The 21,402-nt window shown below is 51.4% G+C and overlaps 7 protein-coding genes across 7 annotated transcripts; 2 read left to right on the top strand and 5 right to left on the bottom strand.

The window, feature by feature from the left end:
• The first annotated feature begins 1,598 nt into the window (after positions 1-1,598).
• On the top strand, positions 1,599-7,006 carry LOC118503603. The gene is made up of 2 exons (XM_036037505.1): positions 1,599-2,532; positions 3,536-7,006. The coding sequence occupies exons 1-2, from the start codon at positions 1,745-1,747 to the stop codon at positions 6,669-6,671; spliced, it is 3,924 nt and encodes a 1,307-aa protein (XP_035893398.1). The 5' UTR covers positions 1,599-1,744; the 3' UTR covers positions 6,672-7,006.
• A 1,669-nt stretch (positions 7,007-8,675) lies between these two features.
• Positions 8,676-9,235, top strand: LOC118503407. The gene has a single exon (XM_036036630.1). The coding sequence runs from the start codon at positions 8,826-8,828 to the stop codon at positions 9,159-9,161; it is 336 nt and encodes a 111-aa protein (XP_035892523.1). The 5' UTR covers positions 8,676-8,825; the 3' UTR covers positions 9,162-9,235.
• A 127-nt stretch (positions 9,236-9,362) lies between these two features.
• LOC118503395 lies at positions 9,363-10,054 on the bottom strand. Its single transcript, XM_036036601.1, has 2 exons — positions 9,915-10,054; positions 9,363-9,797 (listed from the first exon to the last, which is right to left on the bottom strand). Exons 1-2 carry the CDS (start codon positions 10,036-10,038, stop codon positions 9,505-9,507), a joined length of 417 nt encoding a protein of 138 aa, XP_035892494.1. The 5' UTR covers positions 10,039-10,054; the 3' UTR covers positions 9,363-9,504.
• Positions 10,055-13,961: 3,907 nt separating this feature from the next.
• Positions 13,962-14,797, bottom strand: LOC118503386 (mitochondrial transcription rescue factor 1). Its single transcript, XM_036036589.1, has one exon. The coding sequence runs from the start codon at positions 14,745-14,747 to the stop codon at positions 14,082-14,084; it is 666 nt and encodes a 221-aa protein (XP_035892482.1). The 5' UTR covers positions 14,748-14,797; the 3' UTR covers positions 13,962-14,081.
• Positions 14,798-15,114: 317 nt separating this feature from the next.
• On the bottom strand, positions 15,115-16,577 carry LOC118503376 (transmembrane protein 135-like). Its single transcript, XM_036036580.1, has 4 exons — positions 16,415-16,577; positions 16,203-16,333; positions 16,013-16,136; positions 15,115-15,957 (listed from the first exon to the last, which is right to left on the bottom strand). Exons 1-4 carry the CDS (start codon positions 16,571-16,573, stop codon positions 15,148-15,150), a joined length of 1,224 nt encoding a protein of 407 aa, XP_035892473.1. The 5' UTR covers positions 16,574-16,577; the 3' UTR covers positions 15,115-15,147.
• Positions 16,578-16,651: 74 nt separating this feature from the next.
• LOC118503361 lies at positions 16,652-18,675 on the bottom strand. Its single transcript, XM_036036556.1, has 5 exons — positions 18,175-18,675; positions 17,956-18,086; positions 17,505-17,880; positions 17,133-17,441; positions 16,652-17,056 (listed from the first exon to the last, which is right to left on the bottom strand). The coding sequence occupies exons 1-5, from the start codon at positions 18,328-18,330 to the stop codon at positions 16,802-16,804; spliced, it is 1,227 nt and encodes a 408-aa protein (XP_035892449.1). The 5' UTR covers positions 18,331-18,675; the 3' UTR covers positions 16,652-16,801.
• On the bottom strand, positions 18,595-20,579 carry LOC118503368. Its single transcript, XM_036036567.1, has 5 exons — positions 20,013-20,579; positions 19,513-19,941; positions 19,170-19,310; positions 18,914-19,098; positions 18,595-18,846 (listed from the first exon to the last, which is right to left on the bottom strand). The coding sequence occupies exons 1-5, from the start codon at positions 20,427-20,429 to the stop codon at positions 18,795-18,797; spliced, it is 1,224 nt and encodes a 407-aa protein (XP_035892460.1). The 5' UTR covers positions 20,430-20,579; the 3' UTR covers positions 18,595-18,794.
• Between the last annotated feature and the right edge of the window lie 823 nt (positions 20,580-21,402).

Genomic DNA, 21,402 nt, shown 5'->3' with positions numbered 1-21,402 from the left:
TGAAGCTTACCTAGCTAAAAGTTCTGATACTGGCTATCAAAGGTGCGATGTAGTACTGGTGCAATTAACTCCAGCAGCTTTTATGAAGTACACATGACGAAACGGAGTCATGAGAGGTCCTAAGCACCCAGCACGAATCAGCAACCAGGATACACACTTAATCTCGTAAGAAAATTGCTTCGAAATTGAAAATGTTAGTAACATTATACACCTATTAACATTTCATTTCCTTGGCATCCAAAGATCCTGAACGACCGACACTACCACTGGCCTTTAGCTGGCATATGTCACACGCCTGCTTGTCCCTCCTAGCACCGAAAAGTGTGCGTACGACTCGCTTCATTTCACTTTAATTGACGATTGTCTAAGCACCCGCGTGTGTCGCGAGGGTTTGTCACCGAGGCAACAGTGCTAGCGCCCGATCGCAGTGCGACTAAAAATATATCGTCCAAAAATGGGGTAATTAGCCCGGCCTCAGTTCGCGTCCTCCGCTTGATCCGACGATATCGGACGGGAGTGAAATGTACGCGCGCGCCCGCCCCCTCCACATACCACAGCTGTTCCATGGTGCAACGGGGAAAATGGTATTTCGGGGAAATGGTGTCGCATTTTTTCACCGCATTCCGCTCTGATCGATCGTGGGAGCGTTATGGGAAGCGATAATGGAATTACACGTAATGACGGGCCAGCAATGCAGGGTTTTACTGGACATTTGTTACCTGTCAACTGCATTTATCTTTTACTTGAGTGGACTTTTTCAACAGCTCTGTTGTTTCTGTTTTGTGGATATGTGTATTTAATTTTTCGTCCCATAGTCCTAAATATTTACTGACTAACGGATTAATGAAGCGCTTTGCGTTCTTGGTCTGCTGCAGAAGTCCTCCATGCTGCTCACGGTCTGCCTACCGAATATTCCGAATTTTTTGGCGAGCGTGTCAACGCCATCTCAGTTTGGATCTACCCTGACTTCTACGTTGTTGTGGACGGCCTAACAGGTTGTCTGGTGACATTCTAATGACATGGCCTGCTCACCAGTGCCTAGCCAGTCTTATTCGCTGGACGATGGTGAGATCACTGTACAGCTCTTAGAGCTCATCATAGTCGCTTTTCTTATATGGAGTTCTCGGTCCTTCTAAGTCCTCAGAAAGCCAAAGTCCAAAAAGTCCTCGGTACTTCTAAGCCCTTTCAGAGAAAAGAAAAAAACGGCACTGCGCGTTTACTATGGATCTGTGAAACCCTGTAAGGCTGCGAGTGGCGCAAGTACGTTTATCATAATTATGATATCTCGCGAATATTAGCAAACAAATATGTTGCTTTAGACACTAGCGGCAAATGCGTAAGACTTGTGCGTGGAAAATGACAAAATGGCACAATCATGTTCACTGCCTATTAGCAAACCTTCGGTACCCGTTGCGAACTATCAGTTGTTGGATTAAGATTACTGTTGATTGATTTGCGTTTTGTTGGTGGCTACTTTCAGGTAAACTTTATCGAACGATAAGCAAATTGCATTTTTAAGTTGGTTAAAAATGATAGCAAAATACTAGCGAATTTTGGACGAAGCTTGCGCGGGTGTATAAAAGTGAGAGTGATTTGAGGTTAAGGAGCTCACTTTGATGAGAGTGCCGGTTGCGCTTAGTGTCGTAGTTCGGTAGCTTCAAAGTGCTTGCAAAGCTGTGAAAAGTACAGTGTGAATTACGAAGTTCGGCGAACAAGTGTTTGTGACAAGTCCACATACTGCAGTATGGTACCGAAGGGTGAAAGTTGGTGGTCGGGTGTGATGGGTGTGGTGCTGCTGTTGATGGCTGTTGGCAGCTGCATCGGAGCACCTGCCGATGGGTGGTCGGTGCGGGCGGACAATTCACAGTGCCCGGAACCGCGCTGCATTACGTTTGAAGAAATCAACACACTGTGGGCAGTAACGGACCCGGCCTATTTCCTTCAGTGTCGTCCGGATGTGTTCGGTGGCTGGTCACTGCAGCTGATGCCGTGCGCACCGGAAACGCTGTTCAGCTTCAGGCAGCAGGTGTGCGTTCACCCCCAGTACTGGGTGGGCTGTGGCGAAACGACGGAATCAACACTGCCGACGCTGCCAACAACGACCCCAGCAACGGAAGGACCAGGCTCAACGACGACACCCGACGCAGGCCCAACGACGACACCCGACGCAGGCCCAACGACGACACCCGACGCAGGCCCAACGACGACACCCGACGCAGGCCCAACGACGACACCCGACGCAGGCCCAACGACGACGTCTACTGAGACCACGCCAGGCATAACCGAGCCGACTATCGATCCAAACCCGGGTGATACATGTCTGGGACCGCTTTGCAGCAACTACGAGGAAATCAACACGCTCTGGGTGTACGATCAATCGCCCGACTTCTTTTATCAGTGTCGCCCGATCGATGGAATCTGGGCACCGATCCTGATGCCATGCGCACCGGCCACAAAGTTTAGCTTCCGGGCTCAGGTGTGCGTAAACCAGGAGCAATATCTTGGACCGGAATGCGAAGCTGCTAGTATCTAATGGTGAAATAGCCTCAATAAAACGGCGCATTCGACATTTATCGCAAAACATTGTTTTATCCTGTGTTAATACCGTCGTCCACCGATGTGCTCGGGAGGCACGGACATCCTATCAATCAATGTAGTGTGCAAACGTTTTCCGTCACACTACATCCAACTTCCTGCTCTAAAGCGTCCCCCTTGAGCAACTGCTTTGCGCAAAAACATAATCTACTACACACCTTTTGCTTGCGTGTGCCACTAATGCGTCTGGGCGGGAGTTATTTTTTGTTGGTGCCTTCCAAGTTTGCGCGGGAATTGAGAATTTGTTTCCTCTGCACACAAAAAAAAACACACACACACACACGTCACCGGACAGGAATGTGTTTGCGAGAGGTCTTGCGTGAGTGGGAGGGGAAGAAAACCAAAACAACACAGCTACCTCCCTTATCGCTACCTGACCCTTGGATTGGGCGTTCAAAATCACATCAAGAGACGACCGTTGATCGGCTCCCCCGAACAGAAGCCACTTCCGGGGATAGACACAGCCCGAACGGGGAAAGGGGAGATAGGATGGTTGGGGGAGCGGGGGGTGGGGGGGGGGGAGGAGAGCTATAGATATGCAGGGATGGGTAGCAGTCAAGCTTGACAGCTGAAGTATGATGTATTGGAATCAGGGTTGATTGTTACCGACGGACACACGACATCCTTAGTAGTCGCGGTAGTCACAGATAACGACAGGTGTGAATCGCATTCTCGAGGCGGGTGCGGTAATGTGTCATTAATCGGGAAGCCTGGAAGGAAGCGCCTATAAAAGTAACATACCGTGTTGCTTTGGCGAACACTTCACATCGTAGGGTTGGTTAGGGGTTTCGCCTGCCGCAACGCAGCCTAAAAAGGAAACAGCAGTTACAGTGCATCGTGGTGTGTTCATCTCTCTGCGGTTTTTCGTTTGTGGCGATCATCTACTACTGGCCAGTTCCATATCCCAAGCACCAAAGGTGGAGGTGTGTTTGTTGTGAAGCGTGAAGGAAAAAATATATAACCCCTTGCGGTCCCCCGTGTGCGTGTGTTTGTGTGTCACACAGGAAATGGCCTCGAGCGGAGGCAGATGGAGTATAGTGTGCACGCTCGGAATATTCTTGCTAGTGATCGGGTGTTGCGTCAGCGAGCATCAACCAGCCAATGTAAACCTCTGTCAACCACGCTGCTGGAGCAGTGAACGGGACGCACGTTCACGTTGGCCAGCAAGCGCTAGCATCAATCAGTACTGGGAATGTCTGGTCGACGGTGGTCTGTGGTACGCCCATCTTCGCACTTGCCCGCTGCACGGCATGCGGTTCGAGGCGGATAGTCAGCAGTGTGCCTCGACCAGCAGTAGCGAACCGTTCGTGGAGGGTGTTGCGTGTGGTCGTCGCAATCCTACCGTGGGGCAACAGTTCGCCGATGGCAACGAGTTGTGTCCGGAACCGAGCTGCGCGACGCAACCGCTCATCGAAACGCTGTGGGGCTATGCGGATCCAGCCTTTTTCCTACAGTGTCGTCCAGTGCCGGACGGTACCTGGCGACTTGAGCTGATGCCGTGCGCACCAGGTACCTGGTTCCATTTCGTGCACCAGACATGCGTTATTCCGGAGTTGTGGGAAGCGTGCGATGGCACTGAGGGTGACGTTCCGGGAACGACACCGGTGATAACCACACCCGAGGTGACCACACCGGCGATTACAACGCCCGAAATCACTACCCCGGAGGTGACCACACCGGCGATTACAACGCCCGTAGTCACTACCCCGGAGGTGACCACACCGGCGATTACAACGCCCGAAATCACTACCCCGGAGGTGACCACACCGGCGATTACAACGCCCGAAATCACCACACCAGCGGTGACCACACCCGAACTAACGACACCGGCGATTACAACGCCCGAAATCACTACACCGGAGCTAACGACTGTGCAGGTAACTACCGAGCAGGGAACGACTGGCTCAACGCCGGATCTCGGAACGGATGACGATGCAGTCATACCGACGGATCCTTGCAGTGGTCCACGGTGTACGACCTACGAGGAAATCAACACGCTCTGGGTACATCCTTTGGCTACCATGTTCTACCAGTGTCGGCCATTCATGACTGGCTGGTCACCGCAGGAGATGCCCTGCGCGCCGGGCACGCTGTTCAGCTTCTTCCAACAGGTGTGCGTACACCCGCAAGATTGGGTTGATCCGTGTGGTTTACCCACCACCACCACTACCACCACTACACCTGCCACACCTACGCCAACGGCGGAGCCACCGGTAACGACGACCACCGTTGGTCCGCCGGTAACACCGACACCGGAACCACCGGCAACGACCACGACCGTAGCACCACCCGTAACGGTAACGCCCGATCCCGGCCAGCCTCCATCGTTTATCGATTGTCTCGTGCCGAACTGTGTGCTGCTGCAGGATGAGGTGATCCGGCTGCCGTCGTTCGATGGGCCGCAATACTTCTACCGCTGCATCTTTCTGCTGCAGACGGTGTGGATCCCCTTCCAGGACATCTGTCCGGCCGGGCAGTACTTTAACTTCGTGGAGCAGGGCTGTGTCGATCCGTCCCAGTGGATCGATGTGTGCCCATCAGACCCGATCTCGACCACACAGCTAACGACGGTAGCGCCGACACCGACCGCCGAACCACCGGGAGACCCACTACCGGTCATTTGTGGGTCGCCCCGTTGTATCACACCGGCCGAACGTAGCATCCTGTGGCCGAGCACGGTTGCCGACATGTACTACCGGTGCGAGTGGGTCGAGCGACTCTTCCAGTACGTCCCAGTGCCGGTACGGTGTGCGAATTTCTTCTTCTTCGACTTCATCGAGCAGAGGTGCGTTAATCCACTGGACTGGGTGGACATCTGTCCGATTTATCCGACCCTTCCACCACCACCCTGCCCAGACTGTTGTCCCACCTGTCCACCGGTGTCCGATCCACCGAGCGATGACAACGTACCGCTGCCCATTATTTGTGGCTCACCGCGATGCGATACCCACCAGGAGCGTAACTTCCTGTGGCCTGCACTAACCCCGAACGAGTACTACCGGTGCGTAGACAATGGTGAAGGGTGGATTCAGGCCACGTTGGAACAGTGCCCTGCCGGGCTACTCTTCCAGACGTTCCAGCAGCAGTGTGTGCCGGCAAACGAGCACGACTCCACCGTATGTCCGGTGTATCCACCACCACCGACCACACCACCAACCCAGCAGCCCGATCCAAACACATGCCTGGAGAACTTTGATGCGATGCCACTCTATCCGATCATCTGCGATATCGCACGCTGCAATACGGCTGCCGAACGGGCAGCATTATGGCCGCTGAACGATCCGAAGCGATACTTCTCCTGCGAGCTGCAGTCAGCGACCGGCCAGTACGAACCCGTACTGAACGATTGTCCGGCTGGGCAGAGCTTTGACTTTCTGTCGCAGTGCTGTATGCTGGCACCACCAATAGACGTGTGTCCGGTCTATCCGCCCATGGTACCACCTACCTCACCGGGCGAGCCTGCCGCCTGTCTTGCGGATGCGTTCGATCCGAGCCCACTGATACCGATCGAGTGTGATGTGCCTCGGTGCTTGACCGACCTTGCCCGTCGTACCCTGTGGCCATCGGCCACCCCGAACCAGTACTACCAATGCATCGAACAGGTGCCCGGCCTGTACGAACCGATCATGCAGACGTGCGAAGCACCGGCCACCTTCAATTTCTTCCTACAGTGCTGCACGGACGAGCAGCAACCGGTGGACGTGTGCGGACTGCTGCTGGAAGCACTGCCCGACCCGAGCACCCTGCCATTGCCGATCGTGTGCGATCAGCCCCGGTGCGGTACGGAGCAGGAGCGTAGCTTTATCTGGCCCGCTACCGACCGGAAGCTGCTGTACCTGTGCGAACCGGACGCACCGGTTGCCGGCAGCACCGCGATCACCTTCTCCGCCCGCATGTACACCTGCGCCGACGGTAAGGCATTCCACGCGTGGCGTCAGGACTGTGTGCCCGAGAGCGAGTGTCGGCTGAATGTGTGTCCGTTCTTCAACGGTACCGGTACTGGTACCACGACATCTACGACGACCCCCACACCAGGGATGGTTGGACCCATCCTAACACCGCCCAACTTTGGCTAATGTAATCGACTCATTGTGGGTGTACGTAGCTCAGCTCAGCAGCTCTGTAGCATAGTAGTTCGCTTTTCGCAACCCAGTTACCACTAGCACCGTATTAATCGCCTCCACCATCACCACGTGTCACCATCTGTGCAGCACCTGTGTGACACCGGTTTGTCAGCCAAGGTGTCAAACAGAAGAGAAGAAAAAAAACGACCAATCACTGTATCACCCAGGCAAGCAAAGTTTTAAGACCATAAACAAAAACGGAACAGCGTGTCATATCATCAATCGTACAGATAACGATCGAACAAACGAAAATAAAACGACAACGAAAAAAACAATGTGACATCGAACTGATATCTTCGATTGGTGTTTTCGGGGGGTTTTTTGTTGTTGTTGTTCCTTTCCTGTATTATAACTTTTTTTTTTGTTCGGTTCGGTTGGATTAGTCAGTCTGTCAATGAGGAGCAATCAATCTTTGCGTTTGACTTTTTTGTGAGCAGTGCAAACTGCTTCGATGAAGGGAAGGTTCGTTATTTAAAGGTCAATCTTTTGAACGGCCGTGCCGAGGTCTGTCCGGACTGAGGCGTTTTATCGATGACAGCGCGTGTCTTATTGCGATGACGTCTTTTAGACTGCAGCGCGCCCCTGCACAGACGAAAGCATGGGAAATGGGTTTGGTTTGGCGCATTGGAAACTCATTAGTCGTTGTTTTTTTTTCTCTTGCGTTGTAGATAGGTGATCGCAACTTGGAAGTCTTCCAGAACTTTACCTGTTCGGGGGTTAAACGTCAGCAGAGCCTGAAGAAAGCCTAGAGCCAAATAGAGCCCATGTCTCAGGGGCGTATATGAGGCATCTGAGGCATAGGCTCTCTCCAAAACTGACGAATTCCTCTAAGCCGAGTTCGAAAGGAAGATGCTCAGTAGGATGACGTAGAAGGATAATGGAGGAGTTGCGCTCTAGTAGCTGTACTATGATTTTGAAAGGCTCCGGGGGTTGGTCACGCCATGAGAACGGTACCGCAAAGTAATTGCAGGCCGTCCACATAGACAGAAGAGGCTGAGATATTGGTTTGGCAGACGAAGGCGCTAGATCGTGAGCGGAATCAAGGATTGTCTCCTTCTTCTTCCCGAGGATCTTCTACTTAATGATCTGTGTGATTTTGCTTTGGACTTGTTAGGTTCCTACAAGTAATCCATCAGGCTTAATCAGAGTAATTTAGAAACCCGTCAATGTGGGACATTTGTGAATGAAAAATCCCGAAATAAAATAGACTAATTTACAGCTGTATTATTTAGGGGGCTTAAAATTTGCAGCCAACACTGCTGTTAGTTCCGGCAAGGGTTGTTTTTAGCTTGAATATCTTATCGGGTTGTCGCAGGTTCAGCTGCAATGAAAGTCATTATCAGTCAACCCCACCGATCGTTCAGAGGGCCTGGAGGACTACCGAGTGGCCATGCAAGTGGTCTATCACGGTGCTAATGCGACCGATAAGATCTGTACCCGGAAAATCGTGATACATACGATATAAAAGTATTTCTTTCCTACCTGGTGCTACTATTTCGGACTACACCGAGATGTACTTGGATAAGGTTTGATTTCTGGTCGGTTTGGGGGTGGAGGGAGATGATGCAAGCACAATCGAATGTGCTAAAATGTGTGCTGCAATTGCAATCAAAGCAAAATATAGGCCAAGCAAACATTTAGGGGGGAACTGATAGCGTGTGCGCCGAAATGTATGCAATTTACACGTCGAAGGCTGACTGAGAGAAAGCTTACATCAGTTACAGAAATCGAAGAGCAGTTTGAAGCTGGAAATTGTAAGATTAAGATGAATAAATGCACTCATAAAAACCGGTTGCTAATCAATATGCTAATTGATTACATCGTCTGGTTAGTTGACAGCTACGGGTCGTTGCCAATTATGGCACATGTTTCTCACGATCGGATCACGATCGGAGTGACGTCCGACACGACACCCATTTTGTTCTTTGATAGTAATGCTGTTCACGGCATTAGTAAGCTGTCACCGGTAACAAGACAGCTGTCTGCCGACGCACAGTGGCAAGACGGGGGAAGCTATAAAAGCACCTATCAGCACCACTGTGTGTCGTACAGCACTGCCGATGGGAGGAAAGGAATCGTTGTGGTGTAACACCCCTACGCACTGCAATGAACAGTTTGTGTGCTAAGCTGGCGCTGTTCCTGCTGGTATTCGCAGCCGTTGCCGGTGAGGGTCGCGCGATCGCGTCATCGTTCGGTGGTGACAGAACGGCGCACCCACGCTGGACCGTACGGCCGATGAACGTCAACTGTCCGCAGCCGGCCTGCACCACGGCGAAGGATCTCAACACGCTGTGGGCGTCTCCGGACGCGACCCAGTTCATACGATGCCGGCCAGCACCGACCGGATACTGGATGATCGAACTAAATCCCTGCGCACCCGGAACGCTGTTTCAGTTCTCGAAGCAAGCGTGTGTAGCCACCCGGAACTGGTCGTCCTGCTGAGGTTACCGGAACGATCGGTGGATGTTGGAATACAGTGAAATGGAGTAGAATAAACAGTACGGATAAACAGAAGACTTCGTGATGTGTTGTTTGAATTGGTATCTGGAGTACTGAGGTACGCATGTGGAGGATAAACACCGCTAGAGTTGTGATAGGTGCCCGATCGATTGAAGAATAGCTTGATTGATAGTTGTGTCACAGTTTGCTGTTGTTTGAATTTGCTTTATTGCCAAACCCGAACACTTTCGGTTACTGGAGAAGAGTTGAGCCTACAGGCAGGCCCGCCAAACCCCTTAAGAACGGTGGTGGATACGCTTGGTCACAACTGAGGAGTCTCGGGTTTTTATGGGTCCGGACGGGTAAGGGGAGCACACACCGGTTCCCACTCCCAGTCGTCCCAGTCGACACAGTCAAGTTGCGTCGGATGGAACGCTTGGTCCTGGCAGGACCGCAGTACAGCGCGCTCGTTCAGCTTCGTACACTCCCAGTAGCGCGTCGGATCGTAGTTGTGGCGCCAGACACCTTGCTCGATCTCTTCCTTCGTTTTGCAGCCGGGTTCACCGTTGCTGTTGTCCCGTATACACCGGGCTGCCATCGTGGCACCCAGTATCACACACAGTAGCATCAACGTTAGCACTAAGTCATCGTTGGGGGTGCGACAATGATGGAGAACAACATTATTATTGACACGTACAGTTAGGGCCACACATCACTTCACTTGCTCACTGACTGCAAACGGTACAGCTTACTTACCTTTCATCTTGCAACTGGCACGTAATGTCGTAGAACCAGTCAATGCGAAGGGGTATTTTATACCCTTCGCGCGAGGGACTTCATTATGTCCACCGTAGGCCACATCCAACCGACAGCGACCCATTGTTATCTCTCATGGGCATTGGGAAAGATACGATCGGTTGCCCGATATCGATCCCATGCCAGCAGAGAAAGCACTTAGAACTACAGATACGGCACAATTAACTTAAGTAGAGGAATTGTTTACGGGGACCCAACATTCCGTTGAGGGAAATATGTTTCCAAACCACACCGTTTGGACTCTATCTTGCACTCGCGAAAGATCTTGGTGGTCCATTATTACACTGCCGAAGCCGGTTATTCCATAGTCGGATATGACTAAGACTTAGCAGCGCTGGACTTTCGCACGGCAGGATCAGATATTGAATACTATCTGGACTGTTCCCCCGTTTATCCATCTACGTGGTATTCCATCAAGTTTGAGAAGCCATTATATGACCTGCCAGATCGTTGATCAAGGAGAAAGGGAAGACCTTAAGGTTAGAAACTTCAACTCAATCGAAGTATTTCATTTGAAGGTTGCTCACCATATGTCTAGACATCCATCATTGAGTGAATGCACGACCTAGAAGAGGTCCATGACATCAGCGAATCAGTGACATCTGTAATATATTACTCGTTGCCGTTGTGTTAGCTTATTTATTTAAATTCTGAACATTTATGTTCTCATAACATATTGCCTCTTCTTCTTTCTCGCAGTCAACAGCCTGTTTCGAAATCCTCACCAAACAGTCACCGTCGGTGTGTGCTTTGGTTGGCCGCAACGCTTCAACACCCGAAGATGTGACGCCGAAACCGACCACAGTATCACCGGGCCATCCCGAAACTAACCCAACCACAACGATGCCCACCGTCCTTACGACCGAACCAATTGGCGAACACGTGCAACCGGAAGGTGCAGGTTTAGGAGCGTTCGGTAGGTGTTACGGCTTTTGTATGATTTAAGACGTTTTTTTTTTGAACACTCGATACCTTGCGACTCCGCTTTCTACAGGTATCGTAATGATATGCTTGACGGTGGTCACTACCCTGAACGTCGGTACGCTGTACTTAATTCGACGACATCAGGGCCGTTGCCATCAGTTGCATTCGTTGTTGCTGTGCCGTGGTATCATCAAGAACGACTTCCCCAGCACGTTGTATACGCGCGTAAGTATTGATAAACCAATTACAGCTGAAGCAGACGATTGTATCGTTCGATTTCTTTACGCTTTCCTCCTCCAGGTGGATAACAGTGAATCCTCTAGCCTGCTGCTAAATGCATCGAACGTGATGTCGGACAGTGATGATGATATGCTGATCTAAAGGCTGTACGCGACGCCCCGTAATCTAACCACCCCTTCTAACCAAGGTGTTATGTACTTTTGTTGTTGTGCTGGCAAATTTTATTCTGGCAGACCAGTTGCTGTGGGCAGGAGGCAGCGTTTTGTACTGTAAGATGTTCCTTTTGAAACCAAATTGTAAGGGTGAGCCGCGCAACACCACACCGGTCCCCTTTTTTCCGTGTACGAAGTCAGGATGTGATAAGCGGCCAGTACCCTTAACTATCTAGCTTACGGGCTGATACCCGACCCATGAGAGGGGGAAGACTGTCGGGAATGATTTCTTACGTAACTACTAATCCTCTAACACCACCCTATCGTCCTTGCGCAATTGCTGTGAGCTACTGTGATTGAGAATGGAGAATGCAAATGGCGGAGCAAAAAACAAGAAGAACATTAGTGGTGTGATTAGCTAGTAAGAACCGTTCGACTGTTTGTAAATGTGTATGTGTGTGTGTGCGTTTGTATAGTAGAGCAATGCTGAATATAGCCAATGATGCTAACATCAAATAAAAAGACACACTGTACATTTTACGTCGCACTGCTTTTGCTCCTGCTTCCCGATGACCTGCTTCAAGGTCGAGGACGTCACCGATCCTGTTCCAAGAATTTCGGTCCAGGGCTACGGCCGATCTCAAACAGGTTCGATTTCATCTCTGATCCAGTCAACGAGCTCACTGTACTGCTCCTCTACGCCTCAGTGCTGAGGTCTCATAACCAACGTGCCGCTCCTTCGACTACCGTCAGGATATCTTCTTCCTCATGACACTACAACTTCGAAAGGACTCGGCCTGCCATTTCTGGCTTTCTGTGAGTTGATTTTATCCGTAGCTAGATAATCAAGCCTTGCGTACGGGGAGGTGGTCTTGGTGGGATATGAAGCCCAGTCCTGCCGTATGAAGACCCACCACCAGGATATCAACGTCTCCAAATATCTCAGCTAGCTCTTGGTTCCATCTCCTTCTCCACACATCACCCAAGATAGCCCCTCAAAGATGGTGGGTCCAATGTCAGTATAGTCCAGGGACTCTTGCCTTTAGAAGACCACCAACACCAACTATTCTGATGACCGCCGGTCAACTGATACCACACTTCCCACACTTTGCCACACTACGCCTCTAAAATGTCGAACCGTGTGTGGGAAAGGAAGGCACGCGTTATTGATCGCGGTGAATGTCTTCAGTGCCGCTATCACTGACACTGGCCCCTAAACCTATAAAGATAGTCAAACGCATCAGCGCTAGATTACCGGGCGCGGTGCGCAACCCTTTCATGGTCATCCTCCCATCAGTTCTTCTTCCTCTTCTTTTCCTGCTTCCTGTTTTTGCCTGATAATAGCCGCCGATATCGGGCCATTTTTCCCGTGCGTGCATAAATCCACCGGCCCATTCGTGTGGATGCCACTGAAAGGAAAACGCAATGGTAAAGCTGCTGTTTGCATTTGTGGCGTTGTTTTGTTGTGTGGTGCTGGTACGCTCGGAAAGTGTGGCGGCCCGTCTCTATCCGGTCGACTGTGTGATACCGAGCTGCATCACGGAGCAGGACCGGGCGACAATATGGCCGTTTGAGGATCCAAATTTCTTCGTGCGCTGTGAGCCGACCGGTGCACCGTGGGAGCTGGTGCGCCATCCCTGTACCGGGCGCCGGCTGTTCCATTTCGCACGCCAAATGTGTACCCTGCCGGAGGATTGGGAGGAACCGTGTGGGGATTTGCCAACGGTCGACCCGCTGGAACCGTGCCCGACGGTGCGATGTAATACGGCAGCCGATTTGCGCCGTCTGTGGCCGATGGAAGATCCGTCCCTGTTTCTGCAGTGCATTCCGCAGGCGGCCGGTGGTATCGCACCGGTTGGCCATACCTGCCCGAACGGATTGCTGTTCAGTGTGCGGCTGCAGGCCTGTATTACCGTGCACCGGTGGCAGCGTGAGTGTAGCTTCGACGGTGAAAACACACCGGGACCGACCGGGGGTGATACCGATCCAACAACGACGTCGATTCCGTGGCCACCGCCATCATCCACCACACCCGCAACGCAATCACCGCCGCCGCCCCCATCAACCACGACCGACCCCAGCTGGACACTGTGCCAGCCACCAGTCTGCCTGCACGAAGATCCCGTCCTCTATCCCCATACCGATCCGAGCCGGTTCTGGCAATGTGTACCGCAACCGTCCGGATTCTGGATAGCGCTGGAGCGACCGTGCGCTGCCGGCACGTATTTCCATTTCAGCTGGCAGCAGTGTGTCTTCCCGGTCGATTGGGTCAACTTCTGTCCGGTCTAGATGGGCGGCTAGGGGTGTTGTTCGGGTGGCGAAGATGGGGGATGCGACCTGTTGAAAGAGGAGCATTGTGAGTGTGTGTATGTTCGACGGGTACGAGAGAGATAAGATAGTTACCGGTCCGTGGAACAGGCACATCGACATCCGACCAAAACAAGATAGTGCAATCAGCGGAAGGGAAATGTGCGCCGGCATGGTGGACAATCATTTCCGGTAAAGGTGTATTCGGCCCAATAAATCGTTTGTTGTGTCTGCTTGCTGGCGATCAGAATCAGATACCCCCTTGTTGCAAGCTGGTCAATAAATATTCAAGCGCATAAACAACGCGAAGCGGTCACATTCTATCAACACATATCCTATCAGCCCAGTGATACGTAGGAATGGATTTTTATCACATTTTTGACTACTTATCAATCAATATATTCAGTTGGTTACTTCATACAAAATCTAATTCCTTCGCCTGTCGGTCTAAATCCCTTTTTTTCGACGGCCCTTAAACCTACCCCTACTTGTCCTGCCCTTCACTGTATGCGCCATGGTCTTTGTAGTTCTCTATTATCAGTGATTTGTGCCGCCGCAGCGTTACGGCAAGGTTCTCGGTCCGGGGCGTTACCGACACGATCTCGACCCGCGACACGATCAGATGGTCCGGGTTGGACGGGCTCGGTCCGCGCACCACATCGATCTCGTCCTCCACCTCCAGCTGGGCGCTCTTCTTCAGCAGCCGCTTCCCGTTGACCCGTATCTTGCTGTCGTAGAACAGTGCTTCCACCTTGTTCCGGGCAATGCCCAAACCGGCCTTCAGCAGCAGATCCGCTCGCATCGAGTTCACCGTCACGCGCACCGTCCGGTTGTGTTTGTCCCCGAGCAGCTCCTCGTACTCGTCCGTACCGTCATCCTGGGCCGGCTCATCCTCCAGATCGTCATCGGCCGGGCGGGCTGCTTGTTTGCCCGATTTCTTCGACTTCAAGCGAACCGGCTGGTGGTTGTGTAATGCTGATAGTTGTTGTTGATGTACCACTACCGCTGGTAGGCTTGCCCTGCCGGCCGTGTGCAGTTGATTGTGAGGTGAAAGCTGTTGATGGAACGAAATCGGTCGAAGCGCACACAAACTGGCCCGGATGTCGGATTTATGCACAACGCGACCGATATAGCGTAAAATAGTCGACATTTTCTGTGGCGGACGATAAGCGGACAAGGGCAAACGCGTGATTTTGTTTATGTTTTGATCACGCGTTGACAACGGCTGTCAAATTGGTTTTGTTGCACGGTAGTTGTGGATGTTTCCCGCTAGATGGCGTTGCGGTTTATATGACGAAAGCGCCTTGCGCCAAAGTTCTATCTGTGTGCGTGTGCTTTTAGCTGTGCAAGCTTCGGTGGAAACCGTTACGAAGCGTTACGGAGGGTAAAATGTTTGAATTTTTAAAATTTGTAACGGTTTCTTCGGTAGTAGAAATTGTATGTGACATTTCTTCAGATAAGATTACACCTCAGAGGTAACTAGATTGTAATACACCACCGTCACCATGTTGGGAATAACGAAACGATCTACAAAAACAAAAACCCTGCTGTCACATAACCTCTGACAACCACGTGGCAATGCGACGTTTCATATCGAGCGTTAAGTTGGTGGAGCATACATCCATCGCTTTCTGGTGGAATACGGGCGATACGTGCGGATAGAACGCGTACACGTGCCCCAGATAACCGAACGAAAACATCTGCACCAGGCGTAACATCGGCAAACGGTGCAACTGTTGCAGCAGCCTGGTGGTAACGCTCGCACGTGGTTTGCTAACATCCAACGCCTTGTGCCCACAATACTCCCAACCCATCTCGATCGCTTTCGTTAGCCCAAGGGTATAGATCTGGTAGGTAGGATACAGATAGTACGGTACACCGGCTAGAAATCCAGCAAGCGCCGCATGGATCACCTCTTCGCGCGAATAGAACCGTCCCAATAGGCAACATCCTGCCCGAAAGATACCGACATAGCACGCAAGAAACAGCCCCAGCTTAAGATTCCAGGCCGCCCGGAACTCGGACCCAAATAGCGCTAGCGGATTCTTTGCGAGCAGGTTCCATTTGCGTAGTACGGCACGACCTGCCTCAAGGATGACACCGACCATGCCGTACTTAAGCATCCCATCCGCTAGATACTGCCAGCATCGACCAGCATGACTGCAGACACTTCCGTTCGGTTTGGTACGGGGCGCGTCCGGAAGTGGATTTACCAGCCAGAACTGTTTCACCACGCCACTACGCAGACAGGTTAGTATGATGGAGCTGAACACCATGAAGGTGAGTGTGCCGAGCAGCTTGGAGCGACGAGCATACTGGATGGCTGGTAAAGGACTTTTGCGCATCGCAGCTTCCAGGCTCTGTAAAAGGTTCTGTTGTTAGCGATTGATCTGACATACAACTGATCGATGTTACCATGTTGAAGAAGGTGATTGCTTGCAGGCGGAGTAGTTGCTTGGGAAGCGGTGGTCCAATCGCGACGCCTAGTAAGCAGGGCCAGAACATGACACACCAGTAGTTGAGACGGCCCACTACATTGCTGTTGGGGGGAAAGTGTGGCGAGATTTAATGTCTTGCACTAGAGCCTATTACATCGATCACTCACTGAAGTGCACATTGGGCCGAAAGTGATAGAGCCGCCTGTACGTAGGTGCAGAGAGATATGTACACGTACTGTAGCGTGTGCTCCACCAGATACCGTACCGTAACATCGTTTAGCTTCACCAACGGCGGTAGCTGTCGAAAGCAGAAGAATAATCAGAACCAGAACGCAACAACACTACAAGCAGCGGGCGCCTCTAATGTCTAATGCCATACCACCAGCAGAGGTATGTAGAGCTTGAAGCTGCCGGGTAGTATAGTGCGCCAGAAGTGCACATTGTACCGGAGGCAGCTGGCGAACTGTGGATGCCAAAGGTCGCGGCAGGTCCGGCCGGCCGCAACACGATCGAACAGCAGCTTACTTGACGACACCATACCGCTCACTGAGCCGGCGTGTGTACCTTGTTGCGTGTAGCGTTTTTCGGGTGTCTTGCTGCTAGGCAAACTTGCGCACTCTTAACCACACCAATACTCGGGCGCAAACAGGTTTATTAGCACCGTGTGTCTCACAATACAAAGAACATGTCAGGTGAGCTGGAGAAGGGGGGAGAGGATGAAGAAAGCGATGAGCTGGGTGGTAGTTGCCAAAGCCAAAAAAGCCTGCTAGCGAGTACCACTCCACGAATGTTCGAGCATCCAGGAGACGAGCCGACGCTTGATCCGCTCCACACGGAAGTCGGAACAGTAGTTGACGCATTTGGAGTTGAATGGTGGTGAGAGATGCGAGTGGAAGACAAGCGCATGGTACATGTAGCCGATCGAGATCATGTGCACCAGCCGCAGATAGGGTATGCGCTGCAGGAACTCCAACCAGCGGGTCTTTACTTTTACCGTGTTGAGATGATGCTCCCAAGCCATCTGTAAGGAACGGTCTTGAAGGCATGAGGCGTTGCTCTTGAGGAATGGTTAGGAGTTGGTGGAGGAGGATACTGACCTCGATAAATTTTGTAAATCCAAGGGTGAATATCTGATACTTCGGGTAGATCAGGTAGCTGATACCACTGAGCAGTCCAGCTATTCGCGCATGCCCGGGACGCTCCCGTCCGGTATAATGCGCCAACCAGCAGCTAACAGATCGGAAGCTTCCAACGTAGGCCGCTAGAAAGAGGGGTAGTGCTAAACCGATTGCCTTCCGTAGTTCCTGGAAGAAGCGTGCTGGTTCCCCGTACATCAGCGTACCCTTGGACACTAGTCCACGTGCGGTTTCGATGGTAAATCCAGCTAGGGCGTACTTCCATATACCCTACAGGAGCAAAAAAACCTCGATTAGATTCAGTGTGAGAGACTAAGCAGCCCAATCACCTACATCAAAAATGTACAATCGACAGGATATGCCATCATGAAGGCAGGGTGTGACCTTCCTCTCCGGTGTGTTTTCCTTCCTCTCGCGATCGGACGAAGCAGGGTACATGAGCCAAAACTGGTTAACAGTTCCGGCACGCAACACATCCATAATCTTCGCACTGAACATCATAAAGCAAATGGTTGCCCAAAGTTTCGATTGGCGCAATTTCTGCAGCATCCCTAGCCGGCTCTTCTTGATCATCACCTCCAGCATCATGTTGAAGTAGGTAATGCCCTGCAGGCGTAGGTGTACTCTCGGTAGCTTCGGTACGAGTGCTGCACTTACAAAGCCTGGCACACCCATCAGAAGGTAATAGTGTAGTTTGCCGAACAGTTTGCTGTTTTTGGAGACGAGGAGAGATTGTTGTTACTTGTTTGTCGCAGGGTTCTTCACAAGAACGGTTTTTCCTTACTAGAGGAGACATTGTAGCGTTAGGCCACTGATGGCTTGGATGTAAGTTTTGAAGGAAATCGATGCATAGCCCAGGATGTGATTGCGCCAATATTCCGCCGTATAGCCACCACCTTTCACCAGTGGCGGAATCTATGGAGTTTGACAGGAAATGGGTCAGAATGGTTGATTGACTTTCTTACGTTGGTTGGTTGGTTGGTTGAAGTACAACAGCGCTTACCACCAGCAGTGTCAGGTAGAGCTTGTAGCTACCGGGCAGTAACGTTTTCGTAATACCGACGAACGATTGCCAGCAGGTAGCATACTCTGGATGGCACAGATCACGACAGGAACGGCCCGTCGTCACTTGATAGAAGCACTTGCTCAGCTCGGACATCGTATGCGTTCACTCACTATTTTGCGCCCTAAAGCATCGGCTCGGCAAGTCGTAATGACGCTCGTTTCGCACCGTGCACACTGGCACACCGGTGAGGAATTATGCACAAAAGGTCGTTGACATGCGGAACCATGCGGAGGTTGAAGAAAAACATTCAGTGTGGTTTGAGCTCATCGCCGCTAGCGAAGCGAGCTATGGTTCCCCAACCTGACACACAGATGGCGCTAGTAGGCTTAAAATTGAATTTGCGACAAAACAACTTGGTAAAGGAGATTCTTTGGTTAGATTAAACACTACACATAAACAAATGCCACTCGTTAAACTAAATCCTGAACAACCAACATCACGCCACATCTAGAGCTATTGACCGTTGCATTAAAACTAAAACATTGTAAAAGGAAACACGTTAACTAGTGCAAATAAGAACAAAAATGGCAGCATCCCATCTCCCGTGTGTCGTCGTATCACTGAGGCGCAAAGTATCGAGCAGCGAAATTCTCTGACGCAGTTCGAGAGCTGAATGGAGGAAAGAACAGAGTATTGGAAGATAGTCCTGAATCTAGGATTGATCAAGGAAACTCACGCATAGTTGGAACAGATATCGATAAACTTGAGAGCAAACTTGGACATCGCCCACGGGTAGTAAGCACGGGAGTAGGTCACATAGCACATCGAGATGATCCACACGAGCGAGGAGAAGGAGACCCGATCAAGTCGTTGTACGAGCGCCTGCTTTGCGTACTTCTCCATCAAGAAGTTCCAGTGTGTCTGAAGGGAATAGAATCGAAGAGGGGATTAGTCTTCAAGGTTTCATGTAATCAGGCAAGCTCCCCTATTACCTGCGTTAAGGCACAGACGGCAAGGTTGAAGATGTTGTAGCTCGGACACACATAGTACCAGAAGCCGCTTGCGAAACCGGCGATTGTGTTATCGTACTCCTTCACCTGCTGACGACGCCGAGCTAGCAGACAGGTTACCAGCTGCAAAGCAACAACAACAAAGCGAGATAATCAAATCAGATTGCGCAAAGTTTATGCATTCGATGCGTCTTGCGCAATCGGATCGGATGCGTCCGGTGCTTTTGTGCCACTAGGTGGCACAGTGTGGTTGTACTTGAACCTGGTGAGGGTGAATAGAGAGCAAGGTCTGCTAGAGTTATGGGTTCGCTTTCGTTCCACCTACCCGAAACGTTCCGTTGTACAGTGTCAGGAAGAATATCAACCGGTAGCGTAGGTTTAGCAATGATCGTATCCTTTCGCTGGGTGTCTGATGGAGTTGTCCGATGGTGACAATAAGTCGACGAGCTAGCTCCAGGATCGCACCGAAGGTAAAGTACGTCCGCATACCGCTCAGGACGTAGCGCGCACAGCTACTTTCCTGATGATAGCATCCATGCTCAGCCGCTGCCTGGTTGGGCTTATCCCTTCGCGACTGGTTGTAGTTCCGCTTGAGTGGTTGTATGAACCAAAACTCGGTCCGGTGGCGTGTTTTGCGTGCATACCGAGCGATTCCCGCACTGATGAGCATGAAGCAGAGTGTACCGGTGGCTCGGGAGTCGCGCATCCACTCGATAAGCCGGCTTTCGCGCGATTTGATCCAACACTCGAGGTTCTGTGTGCGGAAAGTCGATAATGTGGGTGAAGTTCAAGATCCGCCTAAGGGAAGGAGGGTGAGCAACTTACCGCAACGACGATGGCCTTGGCGTGGGTCGTCTGTACGTACGCCGGCATAAGAAACATGGCGCACGCACCGAGCAGCGGTGCCAGCGAGACGGAAAAGTTGTCGTGTATACGGCCCGTGGTGCGCATCATCAGGCAGAACATGCCAGTCCAGCAGTTGGCAACGCACAGTGCGTTCAGCATCATGGCACCGAATTCGCGGGACGTTTGGCGTAGAATCTCGAGTGACACTGCACGCCGATTGTACACGAGCAGGACCAGCCGGAGCAGCGAGATGGGCAGGAAGAAGTGTACGTTGGAGCGTGCAGTGCCGAACAGGTTGGTCCAGGCAAACTGCTCACAGCCGATCCCGGGATGTAGAATGTCCCGACAGGTAGCGCCCGTGATCGCCTGGTCGAAGTACTTACTCAGCGCAGACATTGTGGGTTGACTCTTGCGTGGTGCTTCGACTGCTGCTGCGTACTAGGTGTGCGGCCGTACCACGCTCACCTACCGATGGTGTCTCTACGCGCACTGACAGCAAACGACGGTGCCGATCTTCGTTCCCCATCTTCACTGACCACGGTGACCGCGTCCAGACAACACACGTGCAAACGTGTGTAGGCTCTCTCCCTCTCCACGACGACGACGACTGCGACGTCTACAGCAAGCAATAAGCGGTGTCGCGAACCAATTCAGCTACACCAACTACACCTTAGCATTAATTAGCTGCCAAACTATCGCGTGCGCACGGCGAATTGTCATCGTTGAGCTTTTGGATTAGCGTTTCGTTCTGTTCGCTTCTCTCGCTCTCTCTCTCTCTCGCTCTCACTCGCTTGCTTGTGTGGTGGGATGGTAAGGAACAAAAAACTTGAGGAACCCTCAAGCAGCAGCTAAACACTTACGTATAAGTGCAGAGTAATGGTAGAAAATCGTTCGGTACCGGGTCTGGCTCTTTGCGCACGGCAAGTACAAATTCTGTACCGTGCTCGTGTACGGGGCGAGGTCACACAACAGACGGAACTCACAGCAGCGCACACGTCCCTCGCAAGCAGCAAGCCTCAAATTGTCTTAAATTTAGCGATTAGTTACGATTCGTGGTAGGATAAGGTAGGTCCGGCCGTTTCCAGTCTCCAAGCCTTTCCTGAGCGTCGTACACTTGTCGTCGGTTGAGATAATAGCTATAAAAAGGGTTATTTTTTCTTTCCCCCATTTCGCATGACAAATGTCACTATCAGGTTTATTACCTTGTCCCAGTCTCTCGTCTACTTAGTTTGATGCTTAATTTCTTAAATTACTCTTTCGATTGCATAACTTTTGCTTTCTTCCCCAGCCATGAACGATTTTTTATAGCAAAGTAGAGGACGCTACTGTGACCTAGTGACCTTGTGGGAGCGTCATTACCTTTTTTTTA

This window comes from Anopheles stephensi, chromosome X, assembly GCF_013141755.1.
Source record: "Anopheles stephensi strain Indian chromosome X, UCI_ANSTEP_V1.0, whole genome shotgun sequence".
NCBI classification, from domain to species: domain Eukaryota; kingdom Metazoa; phylum Arthropoda; class Insecta; order Diptera; family Culicidae; genus Anopheles; species Anopheles stephensi.
This window is presented reverse-complemented; position numbering and strand designations above follow the sequence as displayed.

What these genes read in the sequence shown, in the direction of transcription:
- LOC118503361 (XM_036036556.1), bottom strand. Translation starts at nt 18,330, where the DNA reads ATGTCCGAGCTGAGCAAGTGCTTCTATCAAGTGACGACGGGCCGTTCC. An exon ending in ACGCTACAATGTCTCCTCTA is followed by an intron (nt 17,881 to 17,955) that starts GTAAGGAAAAAC and finishes CTCCAAAAACAG; the next exon opens with CAAACTGTTCGGCAAACTAC. An exon ending in GTCGATTGTACATTTTTGAT is followed by an intron (nt 17,442 to 17,504) that starts GTAGGTGATTGG and finishes TTGCTCCTGTAG; the next exon opens with GGTATATGGAAGTACGCCCT.
- LOC118503395 (XM_036036601.1), bottom strand. Translation starts at nt 10,038, where the DNA reads ATGGGTCGCTGTCGGTTGGATGTGGCCTACGGTGGACATAATGAAGTC. An exon ending in TGCCAGTTGCAAGATGAAAG is followed by an intron (nt 9,798 to 9,914) that starts GTAAGTAAGCTG and finishes ACGATGACTTAG; the next exon opens with TGCTAACGTTGATGCTACTG.
- LOC118503386 (XM_036036589.1), bottom strand. Translation starts at nt 14,747, where the DNA reads ATGTCGACTATTTTACGCTATATCGGTCGCGTTGTGCATAAATCCGAC.
- LOC118503603 (XM_036037505.1), top strand. Translation starts at nt 1,745, where the DNA reads ATGGTACCGAAGGGTGAAAGTTGGTGGTCGGGTGTGATGGGTGTGGTG. An exon ending in TGCGAAGCTGCTAGTATCTA is followed by an intron (nt 2,533 to 3,535) that starts ATGGTGAAATAG and finishes TTTGTTGTGAAG; the next exon opens with CGTGAAGGAAAAAATATATA.
- LOC118503368 (XM_036036567.1), bottom strand. Translation starts at nt 20,429, where the DNA reads ATGTCTGCGCTGAGTAAGTACTTCGACCAGGCGATCACGGGCGCTACC. An exon ending in CCAAGGCCATCGTCGTTGCG is followed by an intron (nt 19,942 to 20,012) that starts GTAAGTTGCTCA and finishes TTCCGCACACAG; the next exon opens with AACCTCGAGTGTTGGATCAA. An exon ending in CCGTCTGTGCCTTAACGCAG is followed by an intron (nt 19,099 to 19,169) that starts GTAATAGGGGAG and finishes TATTCCCTTCAG; the next exon opens with ACACACTGGAACTTCTTGAT.
- LOC118503376 (XM_036036580.1), bottom strand. Translation starts at nt 16,573, where the DNA reads ATGGTGTCGTCAAGTAAGCTGCTGTTCGATCGTGTTGCGGCCGGCCGG. An exon ending in TCGGCCCAATGTGCACTTCA is followed by an intron (nt 16,137 to 16,202) that starts GTGAGTGATCGA and finishes TCCCCCCAACAG; the next exon opens with CAATGTAGTGGGCCGTCTCA. An exon ending in CAATCACCTTCTTCAACATG is followed by an intron (nt 15,958 to 16,012) that starts GTAACATCGATC and finishes AACCTTTTACAG; the next exon opens with AGCCTGGAAGCTGCGATGCG.
- LOC118503407 (XM_036036630.1), top strand. Translation starts at nt 8,826, where the DNA reads ATGAACAGTTTGTGTGCTAAGCTGGCGCTGTTCCTGCTGGTATTCGCA.